This window comes from Cucurbitaria berberidis (genome assembly GCF_010015615.1).
Source record: "Cucurbitaria berberidis CBS 394.84 unplaced genomic scaffold K460scaffold_2, whole genome shotgun sequence".
Lineage (NCBI taxonomy): Eukaryota > Fungi > Ascomycota > Dothideomycetes > Pleosporales > Cucurbitariaceae > Cucurbitaria > Cucurbitaria berberidis.
Window position 1 is genome coordinate 3,112,632 of NW_024468936.1, and position 18,405 is coordinate 3,131,036.

General features: G+C 52.0%; 8 protein-coding genes across 8 annotated transcripts; 4 read left to right on the forward strand and 4 right to left on the reverse strand.

Annotated features, from left to right (window-relative positions):
* Positions 1–681: 681 nt before the first annotated feature.
* Positions 682–2,086, forward strand: K460DRAFT_279386 (glycoside hydrolase family 72 protein; the record flags this gene model as incomplete). The annotated part of the gene is made up of 2 exons (XM_040928327.1): positions 682–847; positions 900–2,086. The coding sequence occupies 2 exons, from the start codon at positions 682–684 to the stop codon at positions 2,084–2,086; spliced, it is 1,353 nt and encodes a 450-aa protein (XP_040790652.1).
* Positions 2,087–2,469: 383 nt separating this feature from the next.
* K460DRAFT_364088 (SGS-domain-containing protein) lies at positions 2,470–4,193 on the forward strand. The gene has a single exon (XM_040932939.1). It carries the CDS (start codon positions 2,631–2,633, stop codon positions 3,801–3,803), a length of 1,173 nt encoding a protein of 390 aa, XP_040790653.1. The 5' UTR covers positions 2,470–2,630; the 3' UTR covers positions 3,804–4,193.
* A 239-nt stretch (positions 4,194–4,432) lies between these two features.
* K460DRAFT_364089 (Aldo/keto reductase) lies at positions 4,433–5,810 on the forward strand. Its single transcript, XM_040932940.1, has one exon. The coding sequence runs from the start codon at positions 4,760–4,762 to the stop codon at positions 5,696–5,698; it is 939 nt and encodes a 312-aa protein (XP_040790654.1). The 5' UTR covers positions 4,433–4,759; the 3' UTR covers positions 5,699–5,810.
* Positions 5,811–5,817: 7 nt separating this feature from the next.
* K460DRAFT_384303 (uncharacterized protein) lies at positions 5,818–8,045 on the reverse strand (the record flags this gene model as incomplete). Its single annotated transcript, XM_040935491.1, has 3 exons — positions 5,818–7,402; positions 7,455–7,750; positions 7,800–8,045. 3 exons carry the CDS (start codon positions 8,043–8,045, stop codon positions 6,082–6,084), a joined length of 1,863 nt encoding a protein of 620 aa, XP_040790655.1. The 3' UTR covers positions 5,818–6,081.
* A 994-nt stretch (positions 8,046–9,039) lies between these two features.
* K460DRAFT_375020 (uncharacterized protein) lies at positions 9,040–9,875 on the reverse strand (the record flags this gene model as incomplete). Its single annotated transcript, XM_040934726.1, has 3 exons — positions 9,040–9,116; positions 9,170–9,777; positions 9,829–9,875. The coding sequence occupies 3 exons, from the start codon at positions 9,873–9,875 to the stop codon at positions 9,040–9,042; spliced, it is 732 nt and encodes a 243-aa protein (XP_040790656.1).
* Positions 9,876–10,150: 275 nt separating this feature from the next.
* K460DRAFT_277792 (uncharacterized protein) lies at positions 10,151–12,283 on the forward strand (the record flags this gene model as incomplete). The annotated part of the gene is made up of 1 exon (XM_040928204.1): positions 10,151–12,283. The coding sequence occupies one exon, from the start codon at positions 10,151–10,153 to the stop codon at positions 12,281–12,283; it is 2,133 nt and encodes a 710-aa protein (XP_040790657.1).
* Positions 12,284–12,562: 279 nt separating this feature from the next.
* On the reverse strand, positions 12,563–14,875 carry K460DRAFT_280146 (peptidase S41 family protein-like protein; the record flags this gene model as incomplete). The annotated part of the gene is made up of 1 exon (XM_040928385.1): positions 12,563–14,875. One exon carries the CDS (start codon positions 14,873–14,875, stop codon positions 12,563–12,565), a length of 2,313 nt encoding a protein of 770 aa, XP_040790658.1.
* A 1,194-nt stretch (positions 14,876–16,069) lies between these two features.
* Positions 16,070–17,812, reverse strand: K460DRAFT_281449 (P-loop containing nucleoside triphosphate hydrolase protein; the record flags this gene model as incomplete). The annotated part of the gene is made up of 2 exons (XM_040928493.1): positions 16,070–16,601; positions 16,653–17,812. 2 exons carry the CDS (start codon positions 17,810–17,812, stop codon positions 16,070–16,072), a joined length of 1,692 nt encoding a protein of 563 aa, XP_040790659.1.
* Positions 17,813–18,405: the final 593 nt, after the last annotated feature.

Consider the following 18,405-nt stretch of genomic DNA (forward strand, 5'->3'; position numbering starts at 1 on the left):
CATCGTCGCAGCTACATTCCATCGCATTATTTATCCTGCGGCAACGATGTCGTCAGTGACGCTGCTCACAATGTCTCGGCGCTGCTATCTTTGCTGGGCTCCCCACGGCCTCCAGTTCGAAGCGACCGCAATCTCTTCCGCTAGTACCGAGCGCTTCCTCGTTTCAAGTCCTCTGTTCGCCTTCGCCATCAGCAAATTGCCCTCTAGTTAGGCTTCTTGGATTCTCAAGGTCCACTCAACGAGGCGATTTCCCGCTTCGAGAAAGATGAACGCGCAAGCACCTCGCTTTCAAGAATGTCATTAATGGAGAGCTCCTGTCCGTTATTGGACGCGGTGCCCCTGACCAAGCCTGGGCGCGCCTCTCCAAATTCACCACCCGGTGCTTGGCCTCTGGGCTCCGCGATTCCGCGCGCAGTGCCAACGCTCGTGGACTTGGCGACCAGCGACGCCAGACAGACGATGAGGTTGGCAGTTCCACATCTAGGATTGGGGGGCTACCAAGAGATTTGGTGGCTTCCTGGTTCAAATACGCCCCCGGTTCCTGTTTCCAAGTCTCCAGTCTCCGTCTTTGAGCCGTTTTGAGAGTTTTCTTCTCTACCTATCTGTCGTCACTCGTTAGACATACCATTATTGCTCTTTTCTAACCCTCTTTAATTCCTCTTCTTTTTCTACGGAACAATCATGAAGTTTTTTGCCGCTCTCGCTCTTGTGGCGAGCATTACGCCAGCATTAGCGAATGTTGTCGCTCGTCAAACAAAGGGAAAACTCCCTGCCGTCACAGTAAAGGGCAATGCCTTTTTCGCAGGCGACAAGAGGTTCTACGTTCGCGGTGTTGCTTATCAGCCAGGTTCGTTGTTGTGTTGATCAGATATATGTGGTGGAATACTGATACCTTCCAGGTGGTGCCGCAGACGCGCAGGATCCTCTTCTTGACATCCCGAGCCTGAAGCGTGATGTCGAAAACTTCAAGTCGCTCGGTATCAACACGATTCGCATTTACACAATCGATAACTCGAAGAACCATGATGAGGGCATGAAGTTGCTTGACGACGCTGGTATCTACTTGGCTCTCGATGCCAACACGCCGAAATACTCGCTCAACCGTGAGAGTGCTCAAACTCTCCACCGCTCATACAACGACGTCTATCTGCAGTCTGTCTTTGCTACCATCGACGCCTTCGCTAACTACAACAACCTACTCCTCTTCTTTTCCGGCAATGAGGTCATCAACGATAAGAACAACACCAATGCGGCGCCGTTCATCAAGGCCGTCACCCGCGACATGAAGCAGTACATCTCCAACAAGCACTCGCGTACCATTCCCGTCGGATACTCTGCCGCTGATGTTGCCGAGAACATCGAGTTGCAAGCCCTGTACTTCAACTGCGGCACCGACGATGAGCGTTCAGACTTCTTCGCCTTCAACGACTACTCGTGGTGCGACCCCTCCTCGTTTACCATCTCGGGCTGGGACCAAAAGGTCAAGACGTACAAGGACTACAGCAAGCCCATCTTTCTGTCCGAGTTTGGCTGCATTACCAACAAGCGTCAATGGGGCGAGATTGCGTCTTTGTACCACAGCAACATGACTAGCGTCTACTCTGGTGGTCTTGTCTACGAGTACACTGTTGAGCCCAACGGCTACGGCATTGTCAAGATCGAGAACGGCAAAATCACACCCAACGAGGACTTTGACCGCCTCAAGGAAGCGTACAAGAAGACTGCCAACCCCAACGGTGACGGCGGGTTCAAGCAGAGTGGCTCTGCTTCTCAGTGCCCCCCTGGATCTGACGATTGGAACGTCAAGACCAACACCTTGCCCGCCATCCCCAAGGGCGCGACCAAGTACATGAACGATGGAGCTGGTAAAGGTCCTGGCCTTGCTGGTTCCGGCTCGCATTTTGCTGGTAAAGCGAGCGAGTCCACTGCTACTGCTGGATCTGGCAACCCTACCCGCACTCCCGATGGTAGCTCTAGTGCTAGCGGCAGCACCAGCCAGGGTGCCGCTGCTGGTGTTGATGTTCCCGTGCGATTCATGGGTATGGTAGCTGCGAGTGTTCTCCTTGGCGCTGTGCTATTATTTTAGAGGGACTGAGCATGGAGGGAGCTGTACAATTGCTGAGGTGTGAACATCCGTAAGAAATAGATGTAGAACGCGTTCGTTTTCTTTGCTTCAAAGAGCTGGAGTTTACATGAGGCCTTTTCTCCTTCTGGTATATACCAACAGAGGCTCGTGTTTTGTACCCTGTTAGTTATCGTAGGAGAGAATACTTTTCTTTGCGTGTTTTTAGTAAGACATCTAATGATCCGAAAAGCTTTTATTACCCCCACATTCCCGCCATCGTTCGTATTGTCCTTGATCACACCTACTGTAGGTTGGTGGAGGCGGTGGCCATTCTTGGCTAGCGTAGCTTGGACCCCAGATTTTTGGAAGGCAGCAACCTGGTGAATTTATTGCTTCTGCCCACGGTTGTCATCGAGAATCCTCAACACCACGCCCAAACACTGCAACCTGTGAGTGCACATTAATTTTTAGAAGCTCGTCAATACACCCAAACTGCGCATAAAAGGCCTCGCTGTTCAGTGCACTTGCTCGAAACTCGATTCTATCAAGCGACACTTACCCCGCCATGGATCACGCTCGGAAGGGCGAGGCTGCTCTCAGCGCGAGCAAATATGCCGAAGCTATTCAGCACTTCACCGACGCTCTCGCCGTCAGCCCGAATGCTGTAAAGTATTATATCAACCGCTCTACAGCTTACCAGCGCTCATCAAAGTACACCGAAGCTCTCGCCGACGCCGACCTCGCTGTCGCTCTTGCACACAAACGTGGCGCACGCGAGCTCATTAAAGATGCCCAATCCCGACGCGCTCTCACCCTCTTCTCTCTCGAAAGATATGGTGACGCCGAATACCTCTTTGGCATTGTCAAGGAGATTGACCCCAAGGACAAGATGCTCCCCATGTGGAACGTGAAGCTTGCAGCAAAGCTCAAGGACATCCCAGACGGCGACGACAGACGGAAGGTCACAGTCAAGAACGTCCCTGACGTACAAGTCACCAGCGCATCTATGCCTTCCAACCCAGCCAAGGGCGAAAACGATGCGCCAAAGAAGACAGACATGCCAGCCAGCAGTCCAAAGCCTGTCGTGCCAACCCCTGCGAACAAGATCAAGGTCGACTGGTATCAGAACAACGAGAGCGTCACTATCACCATCCTCGCCAAGGGTGTACCGAAGGAGTCAGCGACCGTCGAAATCGAAAAAGACACATTCTCAATATCCTTCCCTATCAGCGGCTCAACGTCGGACTACAGCTACGTCCTCGACCCTCTCTACGCGCCCATCGATCCCGCTCAATCGAAGTACCAAATAAAATCCACCAAGGTCGAGGTCACACTGAAGAAAGAAATGTCGGGTGTGAAATGGCACAATCTCGAAGGCGACCGCGAAGTCAAAGCTGAGGGCGAGGGCGAGGGCGAGAACAAATCCACCATCCCCTTTCACATTCTCACGAATAAGTCCCGAGAGTCAGCTCCAGTGTACCCAACATCATCCAAGTCGGGCACCAAGAACTGGGACAAGTTAGCAGATGAGGAAGCAGACAACGAAGAGATTCGCGGCGACGAGACTTCACACTTCTTCCAGAAGCTATACAAGGATGCTTCCCCCGATCAACAGCGAGCGATGATGAAGAGCTACCAAGAGAGTGGCGGCACGGTCCTGAGTACGGACTGGAAGAATGTGGGCGACAAGACTGTGGTGCCTCAGCCTCCTAACGGCATGGAGGCGAAGGAATACTAGGCCTTCCTGCCATGTTCAGGCGTCTCTCGACTTCTATCTTCGACCAACCCCTCGCGTGTGGCGGCATACCCCTGTTGCAGTACCGCAACGACTTGTTGCGTTGACGATATATGGGCATATTATCGCCTGCCGAATCTTCTTTTCCAAGTCTCTTTCCACAACCTATATCCCTTGAAAGTATATTTAGCGTTTTGATAATCACACGTTTAATAGTCACTGTTGTATCCTACATGTACATTGGTAATCAACTCAACTAGTTCCGAGCTCGCACAGTTCTCCATCGTGAGACTGTCATGGTCGTCATGTGGACCAAAGACATGGTGCACCTAGGTTAGATAAAACATGTTGCCAGGTCGTGTGCCTCAGGAGCTCCATTGGCTTTACTCCCCATTCTGACCCAAGGCTGCATACTAACGCGCGTGCTATGCTCCAGCCATCGCTTCGCATTTAGCCCTGCATTCGTATACCTAGGCCCCGGATGTATTTCTTGATTGGTTAAGTTCTCGAAGGTGATTAACTCCACCCATATCCATGCTAAGTCACGACGTAATGCAGGTGTGCAACAAGTACCGGGAGGGGTAGGCGGGCTAGTGGGGCTGGTCTATGACTTTCCACCCACCACGATGATACAATAGCACATATGTCCGAACTAGGAGGTCCTCCTTGGTGGGTTTTCGTCCGAGGTAGATTCGAAACAAAGCTATTGGTTCGTCTATGATATGGCGTCACAGAAGTCACGGTGCACGCACACGGACGGAATGGATAGCGGGCAGAGTATATAAGGAGAGGCATGTAGCGCTCTGGAAGAGAGCCATCATCGAGCAAACCCGACGTCATTGAGTATCGAGAGCATCATCAATTGCGCCTTCCGCGACCCGTATCCCAACTTCCACTTTGAGCACCCACCCCATCTATCAAAACACCGGCCCTAGTACCACCTGAAGCCTACCACCACAATGGTGAAGACAATTTTTGGCGGCGCCTCGCTGTCCAGACACAGCCCTGAGGTACAAGCCCAGAGTTTTGACGTCCTCCTCGCCAACGGCGTGACAAACATCGACACGGCGCGTCTGTACCCCGGCTCCGAAGTAGCCATCGGCGAGCTCGACAAGCGCACCAGCTTCACAATTGACACCAAGCTCCCCGGCGGCTTTGACCCCGGCCATGTCAGCAAGGAAGAGGTGATCCGCGATGCACAGGACTCGCTGGAGCGCGTGAAGATCAAGCAATTCGACATCCTCTACATCCACGCGCCCGACACAAGCAGCCCGTTCGAAGAGACACTCGACGGCATCAATGAGGCGTACAAGAAGGGCATCTTCCGCCGTTTCGGCCTCAGCAACTTTTCCGCAGAGCAGGTGCAGCAGGTCTATGACATTGCAAAGAGTAAAGGCTACCCGCTGCCCACTGTCTACCAGGGCAACTACAACCCCGTAGCCTGTCACTTGGAGACGCAGCTCTTCCCTACGCTGCGCAAGCTCGGCATCTCCTTTTACGCCTATTCACCCCTTGCGGGCGGCTTCCTCACCAAGACGGCTGCTGATCTAGATGCGGGTGCGGGCCGCTTCAACGAACAGGCTATTGGCGGCTTGTACTCGAAGCTCTACGACAAGCCTGCGCTCCGCGAGGCGCTCATCAAGTGGAACCAAGTCGCCGAGAAGGAAGGGATTAGCAAGGCTGAACTCGCGTACCGTTGGGTTGCGTACCATTCCATCCTCAAGGGCGACGACGATGGTGTCATTTTCGGCGCGAGCAGCATCAAGCAGATTGAGCAGACGGCCCAGGGCCTGAAGAAGGGCAAGTTGAGCGCTGAGGCGGCTGAGAGTATTCAGCAGATTTGGGAGTCTGTCAAGGCTGATGCGCCGATTGATAACTTTGCAAGCACTAGGAGCTAAGTTTATAGTGCATAGGTGGATACTGTTGCTTGCTGCTTACCATGTTTGTCAAGTCCGAGCAATTAGTTGGTACCTATCAATTGCATAAGAAATAATGATGAATCTTTCCGTGTATTTTCGTCCTGCTTCGTGCGTCGCAATCGAGCGGTGGATATAAAATAAGATTACTCATGCACTAACTAACTAGCACGCTTACTTCCCGATGCACAAACCTCCTCCATCCATTGAATGAGGTACCAGATGTTATCTACCCTAACAACAAGAAAAATGCTTATCTAAAGCTTGATTGTAATCATGAGTATTCAGTCGGTTCGCAATCCGAGTCGAACAACAAGAATGAATACATGTAATGGAGAGGAGAGAGAGGGAGCTTAAAAGAGGTATCACAACACCGCAATCTTCGGCAGTGGTTTGTTCTTCACCTCCTCAAACGTCATCACCCTCTGACTTGTTTCCTCAGCGCTCGACACCCTACTCTTAGGTAGCCTAAGGTCCTGCGGCATCTTGCTCAGCATCGTCGCAGCCGCATCGGCAGGATTACTAGAATGCCTCATCGGATCCGCAGATCTTGATCGTCGAGGCGGCGGTGATGATGCAATGCTTGATCTGGCAACAAGCTCCTTCTCAAGCTCTTCGTGCGGTTTCTTCACGTTGTCATCTGGACTCGTGTCCGGGCTGAACCGACTCAGAAAGTTTGCCGATTTGCTCTGCACAAGCTTGACTAGCTTGACCGGCACAGAGTGGCTCTCTGATATAGTTTGCGGAGGTGGTTCTTGAGTCTCGCTTTCGGTTTGACTTGCATTTGGCCTTGCGAGTTGCGGCTTCCACCCCATAGCCATGCGCTCGACAGCCCCGGGTTCTTGAGCACCGGCCATGGCGTCTGGCGCACTGGCTGTACGCACATGGCCGCCAGCATTAAGGCTTTTGACAGGACTCATTCCGCGTATGAATGCACCATCATCGCCGGATAATGGGCTGTCTCGGCCCTCAGGTCCTGTGGATCCACTTCTTGAACTCCAAGCTACGCTGCCCACTGGTGTTGTATAGCTGAGACGGCGAGGCCGCGTAAGAGATACCGACGAGCGTGAGAAGCGGTTGCGGTACAAGAACCCTGTGCTAGGAAGATGTGTTTGCGAGCGTGAGGCAGGACCTAACGGGACAGGACTAGCCGGGTGAACAGCCCGCCATGCAGAGGCTGAATACTGTGCGGGTATTGATAATGGCACAAATCCGGATGTTGACACGAGGCCTGACATGAGTGGCGGACGTGATAGTGAGTGCTGGGATACGGAAGGGTGAAAGCCAGTTGGTAGTGTCTCAAACGACGAGGTCCGCATTGGAGCGGCATATGCAGATGGAATTGGAGGTGGAGTAGCATTCGAGGTGAAGATTCCCAGCCCTAATGAGCGGACTGGAGAAGGAGCGTGAATAGTCGATGGCGGTGGACCATAATTCAAATCCAGCGTGTCAACATCCGTGTTCGAGAATATGGACGCGTTGCTTCTCCAGGTGGATACGGACCTGCCTCGTCGATGAAGTTGCTTATCCGAAGCATAGGATATAGGCCGTACTGGGGAGCCTCTTCGGGAAACACATGGTGTTGAATAATAATCCACCGGTTGTTCGTAACCGTGCTTGAATAGGTGTGCTTCGAAAGGACGTCTAACCGCACCGAGTACACCGAATAAGGTACACGACGCAATGCTGAACCCAAGTCAATTCCTGTCCCACATATTGAGTTCAGAGGTGCACTCACAGCGCGATCATGGCGAACGACATGTCTATACGGCTGACTTGACAGGTCGACCCAATTTCCCATCTTTGAGCTCCTGGTCCCTCGGGTCCCTCGGGTAGGCATATTGGCCTGCGAGCGACAATGATCATGTTCCAACCAGACGTCAAAAGCCAGAGGACGCACAAGGAGACTACCGTGCGAATGGCGACATAGTCAGTCTTCTCGACAGCGGATGGATGTCGTCGTTGATGCGTCCATATGCGTTGCTTGAGTGAAATGATGGTATGAAAGAAGGTGTATGCTATCGTTACAAGAGCCTATATTGATAAGGGTAATGCTATTATGAATATACCAAAGTGAACTTACGGAGGTCGATGTTAGCACCACCGGCGCAATGTTGTTTGTGTCTTTGGGATCCGATGCGACCTGGTAGATTGAAATACCAAGACATATGAGAGAGCTCCAGAGCAGAACATTAAGGAGGAACGAGATGGTTATCAAGGTAAACTTTCGACGCGGAACCTTGATGCTGATGTTGATGGCGATCGTCTTGATCTCGAATTTGCCAGGCGGATGTTCAGCTCCGCGCCTGCCGCGGTCTGGCCTATCCATTCAGTCACTTCTGGGTCTTAGTCGCCTGATGCCGGTCGAGCAGGAGTGACGGCTGTACACAGTGGTAAGCGAATGTGAACGACGTGATCATCGTCAAGATTGCATTAAAATGTAAACAGAATGTCGAGTTGTGAGCGACAGTTGTAGAAGAAAAAGGAAGAGCGACAGGCGTAACGGGTAAACCTGTACTGGTCGCCGCGAAGGTAGTGGTGGAGATGAAGATTTTGCCTGAACAGGTCCCCAGACCAGCTGTGTCTCAGAAGCAGCGGGACCGGTTGCGCAGATGAGGAGCGGCTGGGGAGGTGTTAGTGCATTCCATCGAGTTGACAGAGCAATTGTAAGGCGAACTGGGGAAGCGAAGGATCTTGTGCGAGGGAGAACACTGAGGAATGCTGTTGGTTGGGAGATTTGTGGACGAAACACATGTTGATAGAAGTCTATAAAGACGTAATTAGTCTGGTATAACTCCGTCATAACTTGTACTGAATTGATAGACACCACTGTAGGATTGATACCAGCTTCGTGCTGCGCTATCAGTATGTGATGGTGAGCGAATGGGGCGTCGTGGGCGGCGAGGTCGTGGCTCGCGACTGTACAACACGATAATGCGAGGTTGCCAGGGGCATACCTGCATTGCCCCGGAGCCGCGAACATCCCCGGGCAACCAATAGATCCGTCTACGCTGGCCAATGCCACCGTGCGACGACTTTCCGATGCTTTTATCATGCCTATACCCATGGAGATATAACGACGATATCCATGGTACCTTCCCCCATGTTTATCCGGTTGAGACAAAGAGCGAATCTATTGGATACGGCGCGCCATCGTGGATATGCGACCGCAGCATTACTGCCGCAAGCCAGAGCGCACAATTTGTTATCCGGGCGGTTGTTCCATGTTGCCTAAGTATACAGTTTCGGATTGCTAGCTCCCGAGAGGTGCTCGTTGTAGGGCCGCGCGGGACAATGTATGGATCCTTTCTTTTGCTAGCTCCTCAGAGTATGACAAGCAGAGTGAGAAATAGTATTAAGACGAAGATGAGGAGTGCAATGCAGCAACTGGACCACCGATCTACAAAGCGAACAGTTAGTAGTGTCAATTGTGTATTCCATGGCCAGCCGTACCTTCGTTCTTTTTGATGACCCAGCCAACCTTCTTGATGCCCGTCTGGAGCTTGCTGCCCACTCTGTCAGCCACGTTGTCGACATCAGTGAGCATCTCGCCCTGCTCTTCGAGCTCGCGGCCCATGTCGTCGGCTTGCTGGCGTAGGTTGCCCACGGTGCGGAAGACGCCGTCGAGGGCTTCGTCCTGCTCATGCATCATCTCGAGTTGTCGCTCCTGCTCAAACGCTGCGTAGTTGTCCTCTTCTTCAAATGAGTCTGGGTCAGGCAGGACATCTCCATTCACTGCACTCTTTCCCTTGTTGCGCGCATTGTCGACCGTCTGCTGCAACTCTTCGCGCATGTTCTCGATCTCGTCTCCAACATCCTTGACCAGTTTCCTGCGTCGCTCGACTTCATCGATCTCGAGCCCGAAGCGGTAGGGGTCATGCTCGACGGCCTGGACGCTCTCGACCAGATCTTCGAGGTCCTGGTTGAGATCTTGCAGTGTCTGCTCGAGTTCGCTGCGGGCTTCTCGAAGCTCGGGGCTGTTCGCGGAAGAAGCAGAGGACCGGATGCGCAGGTAGGATTTGAACAGGGGCCGGCAAGTGTTGAGGGCAGACAAAACATCTCTGTGATAGTCGTCAATACAGCTATCTAGGTTTCCAACAGGACTGTCTTACGCTTGTACCTGCAGGAAGGGATCTTCGTCACCCTGTGAGGACATCATCTTGGGCGAGGCGATACAAACCAAGCCTCAACGCAATGCTAGTGAATGAAGATGGACGTGTGGAAGCCTAAGTCGCGATGTTGGAGCGTCATCATGAAGCTGTCCAATGCCGCGGATATCCAGGGCAGGGGCTCAGTACCGCACGGACCCAGAACTTCCTAAAAAAATCCCACCACAGGCACATTCGACTGCACTTTTCCTCATGAATCGTTATACGTCCAGAGTACAGAATCAAACTAAGCTGACTGTTCGTGTGAGGGACTACGGGTGACACAATGGGGCCCGAAACTGCTCTGCCCCTTCCTATTGAATTCTCGGACGTCGACGAGTATGTCGAGTCACTCTTGGAATTCACTACCTCCTCAAGGCTACTCCAAATATTATGTGGCGGCGTTCACATCCTCGATTTTTATACTAGGTCACCTGATCTCTACTCAGCTATCTTGCCTCAACCATGGCGGGACTGGTTCAAGACCCGGGACATTATGGACATCCTGGACCTACTGATGAGGGAAGATCTCCGTCAATTTGATGTAGAAGATGCCACCAAAAACTCCGTCTGGCGAGGAGGGCCACCTCCACCAGAAGAGTTACTACAGTATATTAAGCGTGTGCGAAAGCATCTGCTAGCCCGCGAGTTTCCTCCACCAAACTCTGGTCTCAAACCTACAAAGGCAGCCATACCACGCCATATCGCCATGGGCATGAAAGTCAAGAAAGTACACGAGGTCGACAACTTTGCGCGCTATGTCGACAGACTGACCTCTGAGATAGCAGCGTCTGACAAGAAACCCATTACGCATCTTGTCGATTTTGGCTCCGGGCAGAATTATCTTGGCCGAGCCCTTGCTGCCGCGCCGTACTCTAAGCACATCGTAGCTGTGGAAAGCAAGCAGCACAACATCGAGGGAGCCAAGAACATGGACGTCCTCGCCAAGCTGGTACCAAAGCCTGTAGTCATGAGGAACAAGAAAGAGTTTCGAGCCAAGTATGGGAAAGTGAAAATTGGTAAGAAGAGCGAGGCCAATGGATCCACCACCGTTCCTGTTATGGGGCCTATAGCAAGCACGGAGGAACGAAATCTAGAGACGGGATGTGACGCGAATGGTTGTACTCCACTGCCAAACACCGATCTTCCTTCAAACGCTTCGCAACTCCAAAATGGGGTACAAAGCGACGTTGTCTTACAATCAGATGCGAAGCAACCGGCCTTGTTGAAGTCGACTGCGGACAATCAAGTCAAACCGACCATTACCACAAACCTTCAGATATACAACCAAGGCCACGGCAGCGTACAATACGTCGAACACATCATCAAAGACGGCGATCTCACACCTGTTATTGACCAAGTCCTTGACACCTCTCGCGTCCAAGACGATAATGTCACCTCGACTTCCACCGTCGTTAAAGAGCCTTCAGCCCTCGACGCTGTGCCAAAGCCAAAGGAAGTCAACGCAATGGTCATATCCCTGCACTCCTGCGGCAACCTCGTCCACCACGGCCTCCGCTCCCTCCTCCTCAACCCCCACATATCCGCCGTAGCCATGGTGGGGTGTTGTTATAACCTCGTAACCGAGCGTCTCGGCCCGCCGACATACAAGCTGCCTACTCTCCGGCCAAATCATCCGCGTCTAGTAGCCACGTCAAACGCTTTCGATCCCCATGGCTTTCCCATGTCAGAAAAACTCGAAAAATACCCGCTCCCATACCGGCCACTAAAACCCGTCGATGGAGGTGTCGGAAGCGATGGCGTGGACGACGGCCGGCCCAAAGGCGTCCGTCTGAACATCACAGCGCGCATGATGGCCGTCCAAGCACCTTTCAACTGGGGTCATGACGACAGCGAACTCTTCTTCACACGTCATTTCTTTCGCGCTCTTCTGCAACGCATTTTCCTCGATCGCGGTGTCATTTCCGCCCCACTCGATGCTGAAGGCCTTTCTAGTGCTGTTTCGGCGAATGGCCACACTTCGCAAGTGAACTGGACACCACGCTATGGTCGTGGGCCTGGACTGAGCTCAGACGGCACAAGCACACCGCTTACGATCGGTACGCTACGGAAGTTTGTGTACAGTGATTTTCTCAGTTACGTGCGTGCTGCGATTGAGAAGCTTGTCAGTCCAAACTCATTTTGTGAAGTGGATCCCGAGTTTATTCGGGAGAAGTTGGACGGTTTGACGGACGAAGATATCAGAAAGTACGAAGTTGATTATGCAGAGCGGAAGAAAGAGCTCAGTGTTATGTGGAGCCTAATGGCTTTCAGTGCGGGTGTTGTTGAGTCAGTTGTTGTTACGGACCGATGGCTGTGGTTGAAAGAGCAGGATGAGGTTGAGCATGCGTGGGTAGAGCCGGTGTTTGAGTACAAACACAGCCCGCGGAATCTGGTCGTCGTTGGTATCAAGAAGTGATTGGAAAGCTGAGCTATGTATGGAACATGTAGCTGTGAATGATGGTGAGTCATTGAGTCGAACTAGCCACAGGGACTTAGTGAGTAGTTCAGTGGAGAAACAACACAAATTAGGTTGCAGTATTGTGGTGTACATCTCAAGAGCGAGCAAACTCTACTCGTCAAGGGTATCTAATTTGCCAGATCATGTCTATATAATAAACCGCACTGGAATCGCAAAGTGCTTAAACGCCAGGCATGCACCTCTCCACAATATCCCTCAAAATACATACACATCCTCTCACAACACCAAGAAACTAACACCTACAACAACCGCCCAAACCCCAACGGCCGCCCACCCAGGCCTTAGCCCTGCAGCAGCATCCTTCTTATCCGCCGTCCCATTCCCACCACTTGACGGATTCCCTTCTCCCTTCCCTACCTGCATCTCACGACTAGCCACACTCCCCGACACACACGACTGCTCATTCAACCCGCCATCCTTCCCTCCAAACGCCACAACCGCAGCCCTCTCCCACAGCTTCGTAACATTCAAAAGCATATCCGGCTGATACCAAATCCGACAACTAGCACTATCATTCAAAAACTGCGTCGGCATACCCCCTTTCTCCATACCCGCGCGGATATTATCCTGGAAATTAACAGATGCATCGGCTACTGCGATGGGAAACGGGTTCGGCACAAAGGACGCCCAATCTCGCGCTTCGGAGCGGGAGGATGCGAAGTTTTGGATTGTGTAGGCACTGAGCGATTGCAGGTAGGTAGAAGGTAGGACTAGAGTGCCCTTTGTGCCGCCTACAGGGGTCATGGGACCGGAGTGGGGACGGCCGCCTACTGCGAGGGTTTTCACGTGGGATTGTTGGACCATGAGTTCGAGGAAGAGGGCGCATGTCGAGGCGCAGAGGCCGTCGGAGAGGATAATGATGTCTTCTGCGCGGAAGGGGTCGGCCGTGAAATTTGATCGGTCGTTGTAGCCCGTCACCGTGATGCCGAGTCCTAAGCGCGGGTTGGATGTCATCAACGGGTCTGAGAGATTGTATTTCAGCAGTGACGTAAAGCGGTCGTTGTGGAAGGTCTCGGGCGGATACATGTCGGCCCAACTATTGAACTTTTCCAGCTTCGAGTTGACGTATCCATCGTTGCTAAAGGGCGAGGTGAAAAGTTCGGCGTTCAACGAGGTGAGTTTAAGGAACGAGGATATTGATTTCCCGAAGAGTTCGCTGGCTCGGTGACCGCGGTATCGCGATTGTGTCTGTGGCTCCTGGGATGGGAAGAATTGGAGATACATGTCGTACCCGCTCAACACCTTGCCGCCGCCGTTGGCCCGCACGTCGATGATGTGCTTCTCCACGCCGCGGGACTTGGCTTGGGCAATATAATTTTGCACCACGGCCTGAAACTCAACGGCTTCGGCTGTTTTGTTGGTATTGAATGTTTGAACGACCAAGACGCCGATTTGGCCTACGCTGGTAGATAGGAAGTAGCCGGCCAAAGGAACCTTGGGGGCAGAGTGCGCAACAACAGGTTTAGGGTAGAGGAGCGGTACTGAACCCTGCTGTATGGGGGAATAGCTCCTAAACTCATGATCCCTTGGATTCTCCAAATGCATTGGCAGGTCGTTCGGGTCTCGCTTCTTGATTTTCCGCGAGCTTGCTTGCGGGATGATGTATGTTTCGTAGAAGGATTTGGGGTCGGTGATATCTTGCCATGCCCTGGGTTGCACGACGACTGCAACATTCTTATACTCGTCTGACGTCCCGTTCTCATACGTAACACTAGTCGTAGGTCCAGGGTAAAAACGCGGATTCGTGAAGTACCCAAAGTTCTCAGCGGACTGCAGAAAGAACATGGCATTGTACCTGGTATCTGGATCATGATACGCAATCAGATTAGCCTCGTCTTGCAGGAATTGAGCGACGTCCTTTCCATTGATTTGCGTGATAGGCGAGCGTGTGTAGCTGGTATCTGTGGTGTTGAAGTCTGCGATTGCCCACACCTTCGGTTCTTCACTGCCATCTTTGGACGCCGAAATCAGGGCGATGCTACTGCTTCTCCGCCACCTGAACGCGCCCGCATAAGCCATGCCTTGAAAGTTTAGATGGCCGTCATGCGCTTTGACCAAGAGAGAGGCAATGTCGTTTTCGAAATCGTACTCGTTCGTATAATCTCCCTTGTTCACTCTTGATTTGATGTCTTCTAGCCCTGCCATGATATCTACTGCTCCATTTGGGTATCCTTTCGGTGGATCTTTCAGATATGATAGTGTTGATTGGAACTCCACCATCTGTTTTATCGAATCGATTGTAGACGAAGCATCCTTTGCAATAATAGGTACGGTCTTTAGGCATGCATATGCAAGCTCAGCGTCCACGGCTGGGAGTTTCAGAACAGTGTCTGACACAGAGTCTGCTATTGCCGCACATGCGCGTTCTGTTTGTATTGGGCCGGAGACTGTCTCTGTGGCGGTAGGCTCTACGTCTCCTATCGATGTCGGCTTGACATCCAAGGACTGTGTTGTCCTGCCGAACCTAGAGCTTATGCCTTGCGCAGAGGCAACTGCTATCAGCGCCGAAAGCGCTGTGAAGGTTTTCATGTTAAGGGAAAAATAGACCAAGTCCCAATACGGTGCGGCCCAGGGTATGTATTCGACGAGTACGAAGCGGCGCAGTACGGCGGCGGCAAGAGATGCAGGTTCGTCTGCTCCAACCGTGAGGACTGTTGTGAGTCGTCGTAATGAGTCGTCTCTATTCGTCTTGAACCTGAAAAATAACCTCTTCTTCGCGTTATCCTACTATGACTCTAGGTCCACAGATTTCCTCCTTCAACTCTTCACCAACTGAATCGAAGCCCGAGAGTCCAGAGAAAGAAGCCAAAAAGAACCTCCTCGTAAATACACACTTCGAAAGCAGAACGTCACGTACGAAAAACACACGGGACACCATCTTCTTTAATACACACCCACCAGCGTGCCGTAGCTCCCGTGTTGCCTTGAACGCCATGCAAGCGCCATCTCGTATATGTCGGCCACGCTCTCCTGAAAGCCTAACATTTAGCCCTGCCGTAAGGCGCACAGGGGCCGGGGCCCCGCCTTTGTGCATTTTCGCGCTGAAAAGAGAATGGTGCATTGTGTATCTTGTGAGAAACTAATCGTATCAAGGAGCGCAAAACGCCACAAAAAGCCCCTTGTGGAGATGCCTAGATGAGGCGCGGCGCTACTAAGTACAGCCATGCAGGGCGTTGTCCGTTTCCTTTGCTATTTTCTTTATTGATTTCAGTGTGAATTTCAGTTTGAGAATAGAAGAATAAAAATTGGAGTAGCGATGTCGCTCAGATGGGTGGATTTGTCAACTCGCTTTGATGTTCTGTTCTTTCTAATCGTCATTCAGCCGCACATTTGCACCTCTGCCAAGCATAAACCGTCAATTTCGAATACGAGATGCGCACGATCCGGTGACGAAAGGGGATTGGCTTGGAACCTTGCCGCCTTTTAGGTTTAGATTTGCGCCGCTAAATCTCGCACAGCCTCACAAGTCGAGCTTGACTTGGGTGTGACGTGACGTATGCGACAGAGACGGGCTTATGTAGAGCAAGTTGGTATTTGAAAAAGTCGCGGTGAGCTATTCAGGTATAGAAGTAGAGAAAAAGCGATGGTATTTGTTTCCTTCCATCACTACATAAGGCGATGCTTGCACAAGCCCACGTGCTTTGCTTTAATGCAAAGAAAACCAACCGAAACCCTCCACCATGTAAACGCCATCGCCATGCAAAGGATTTTGTGATCTCTAACTCAGTTGAACACATTGACAACCTTCTTGCCGCTCCGCTTAGACTCGAGTATCTCGTCCCTCCACTTCCCAACTTCTGCAAGCGCCTTTGTGGGGTCCTGCTTTCGCATCAACAAGTAGCCCTGTATCTCTGCAGGCGAGAACCTGGCCTCAGGTAGTTGATCGGCGAACTGCTGTGCCATCTCGACCAGCTTCTCCGGCTCAATAGTGTCAAGCCTTGATTCAGCACGGACAAGTGCGAGGAGGTCGTCATTTTGCCTGTTGGTCGTCTTAGAAGAATTGGGTGTGGGTTTGGTACTGCTAGCTCTGCTTCTGACTTCCCCAGCGTCGAATTCCGTGCTGTACATGCGTGTGAAGATGTCGCGTATCTGCTCGCGTGTCGCGAGGGTGAAGAGCACTTGAAGATCCACACGGCCTGGTCTGATCAGCGCAGGATCAAGGTTCTCGGGGCAATTTGTCGTCATGATAAGAACTCGTCCCTCATGGGATGCGGCGCCGTCGATGATATTCAGCAGCCCGCTGAGACTGATTAGGCTTTTGGTGGCAACGGTGGCGGCTTTCTTTTTGCTCGGATCCTTCAGGAACACATCCGTCTTGCTGATCTTTGTGAGGCCATCTTCGGAGCCGTCAGCAGTTTCAGACGCAGGCGAAATGGGATCCGTCCCTTCCATGCCAGTTGGCATATCATCGCGGCGCAGTCCAGCACTGTCGATATCCTCTAGAAGTACGATGCAGCGGCGGGGAAGCTGGCTAAACAGGGTTCCAAGGTCCGACTCTGTAAGACCGACCTCATTGAGTGAGATGCAGTAGACTGGGAGCCCAAAGATACCAGCTAGAGCGAACGACAAGGATGTCTTTCCAGTGCCGGGAGGACCATGGAAGAGATAACCGCGTCGATATGGGATACCACGCGATGCGTACCAGCGTGCCGTGACGGGATGCAAGTATTCGTTGATGTCTCTTACTATCTTGGCTTTCTGCTGCTGCTCCAGGGATACAGTATGCATTGGCCGGGACGGACGACAGGACTGACGATTCCACATACGGCCGCCGTGGGATTCTGCAGGTGCTCGGTAGACACTAGTCATCTTGTTCTCCTTGTTAAGTGTCCATCTCTTGACGTGATTGAGCAAGTCTTTGATAGGCTGCGTGCTGCGACCAAAGCATCGAATGACCAGAGACTCATCATCATCGCTACTCCACTTGTTCTCTTTCTTCTCGCGTGAGAACTGGAAGTAGCGTCCATCGTGATAGAACCTGTCGCTTCCGTAGTTTGGCTCGTAGCGCGGCGGGATGTTGCCAGCCCACTTCTCAAAGTTGAAGATACCCTTCTCGTCGAGAACATCGAAGTCATCGTCGTCCAGCTCATCTTCGTCGTCTTGGTAATTGTTCACCCACTTGGAGACGGCCTTGAGATCTCGACTGACTTTGGTCATGCGCTGCTCAGCAACCCATTTCATGACCTGACTGTACAGATTGTCGTTGTCTTCGATGTATATCGATGAGGTGAAGTAGGAAGCGATGTAGTCGAAGCTTTGGTTGTAGAGAAATTGCCCTCCGTGAAAGAGGCCAAACAGTACAAGGCAGCCAGAAACAACGTAACCGACATCGATGCCACAGAGACGATAAATGAGTTGGGAAATATTTCCATAGCCGGGCACCAGTGCATCCATGAGTATGGAAGGAAGACTCAAGGTTGAGTTCGAGGAGTTGAGGTCCATACTGAGTATGCGTGAGAAGTCCATCTTGGCAGAGAGGGAGGGAGAGCGGTTGAAAGAGAGTACTGAATAGGGAATCTGAAGAGCGCCCTAGGCGAATTAATAAATGTGCAAGCCGTAAGCAAGAGTCACCAGACCCCGGTTTGTCTTGGTAAAACTGGGAGTCAAACAGCAGGAGTTTGGGCGAGGGACGTAAGAGAAGAGAAACCAAAGACACTTATACACAAACTGGCTGAAGCTTAGAAGGGCGCCCAAATGTGACTCGATGGTGAACTGCATCAGCAACCGTGTTGCGGGTCGCCGGTGAGGCTGGTGCCTATGGCTGTAGCGCTAGGCTCATACATTCATCCAATCGCGACGGCATCGCTAAGTGATTGTCGTGGAGCAGCACAGCCCGCCCTTCAGCTTCGACGTGGAAACTCTACATTACATGCATCCACTACCGCCCTTTGGGAGCCTTTAGGGGAACTGAAGGATTATGGCGGAGTTATCAGTAAGTCGTTTGATCGTTGTGATTAACCGACGGTTGAGGCTGAGAGTCTGGATTTTGCGTCGCCGATCTCCGCTGCTGCCTTGTAGCGCGACAATAGCTTAAGGCAACAGCGCATTCGCACCTATGC

What these genes read in the sequence shown, in the direction of transcription:
- K460DRAFT_364089 (XM_040932940.1), top strand. Translation starts at nt 4,760, where the DNA reads ATGGTGAAGACAATTTTTGGCGGCGCCTCGCTGTCCAGACACAGCCCT.
- K460DRAFT_364088 (XM_040932939.1), top strand. Translation starts at nt 2,631, where the DNA reads ATGGATCACGCTCGGAAGGGCGAGGCTGCTCTCAGCGCGAGCAAATAT.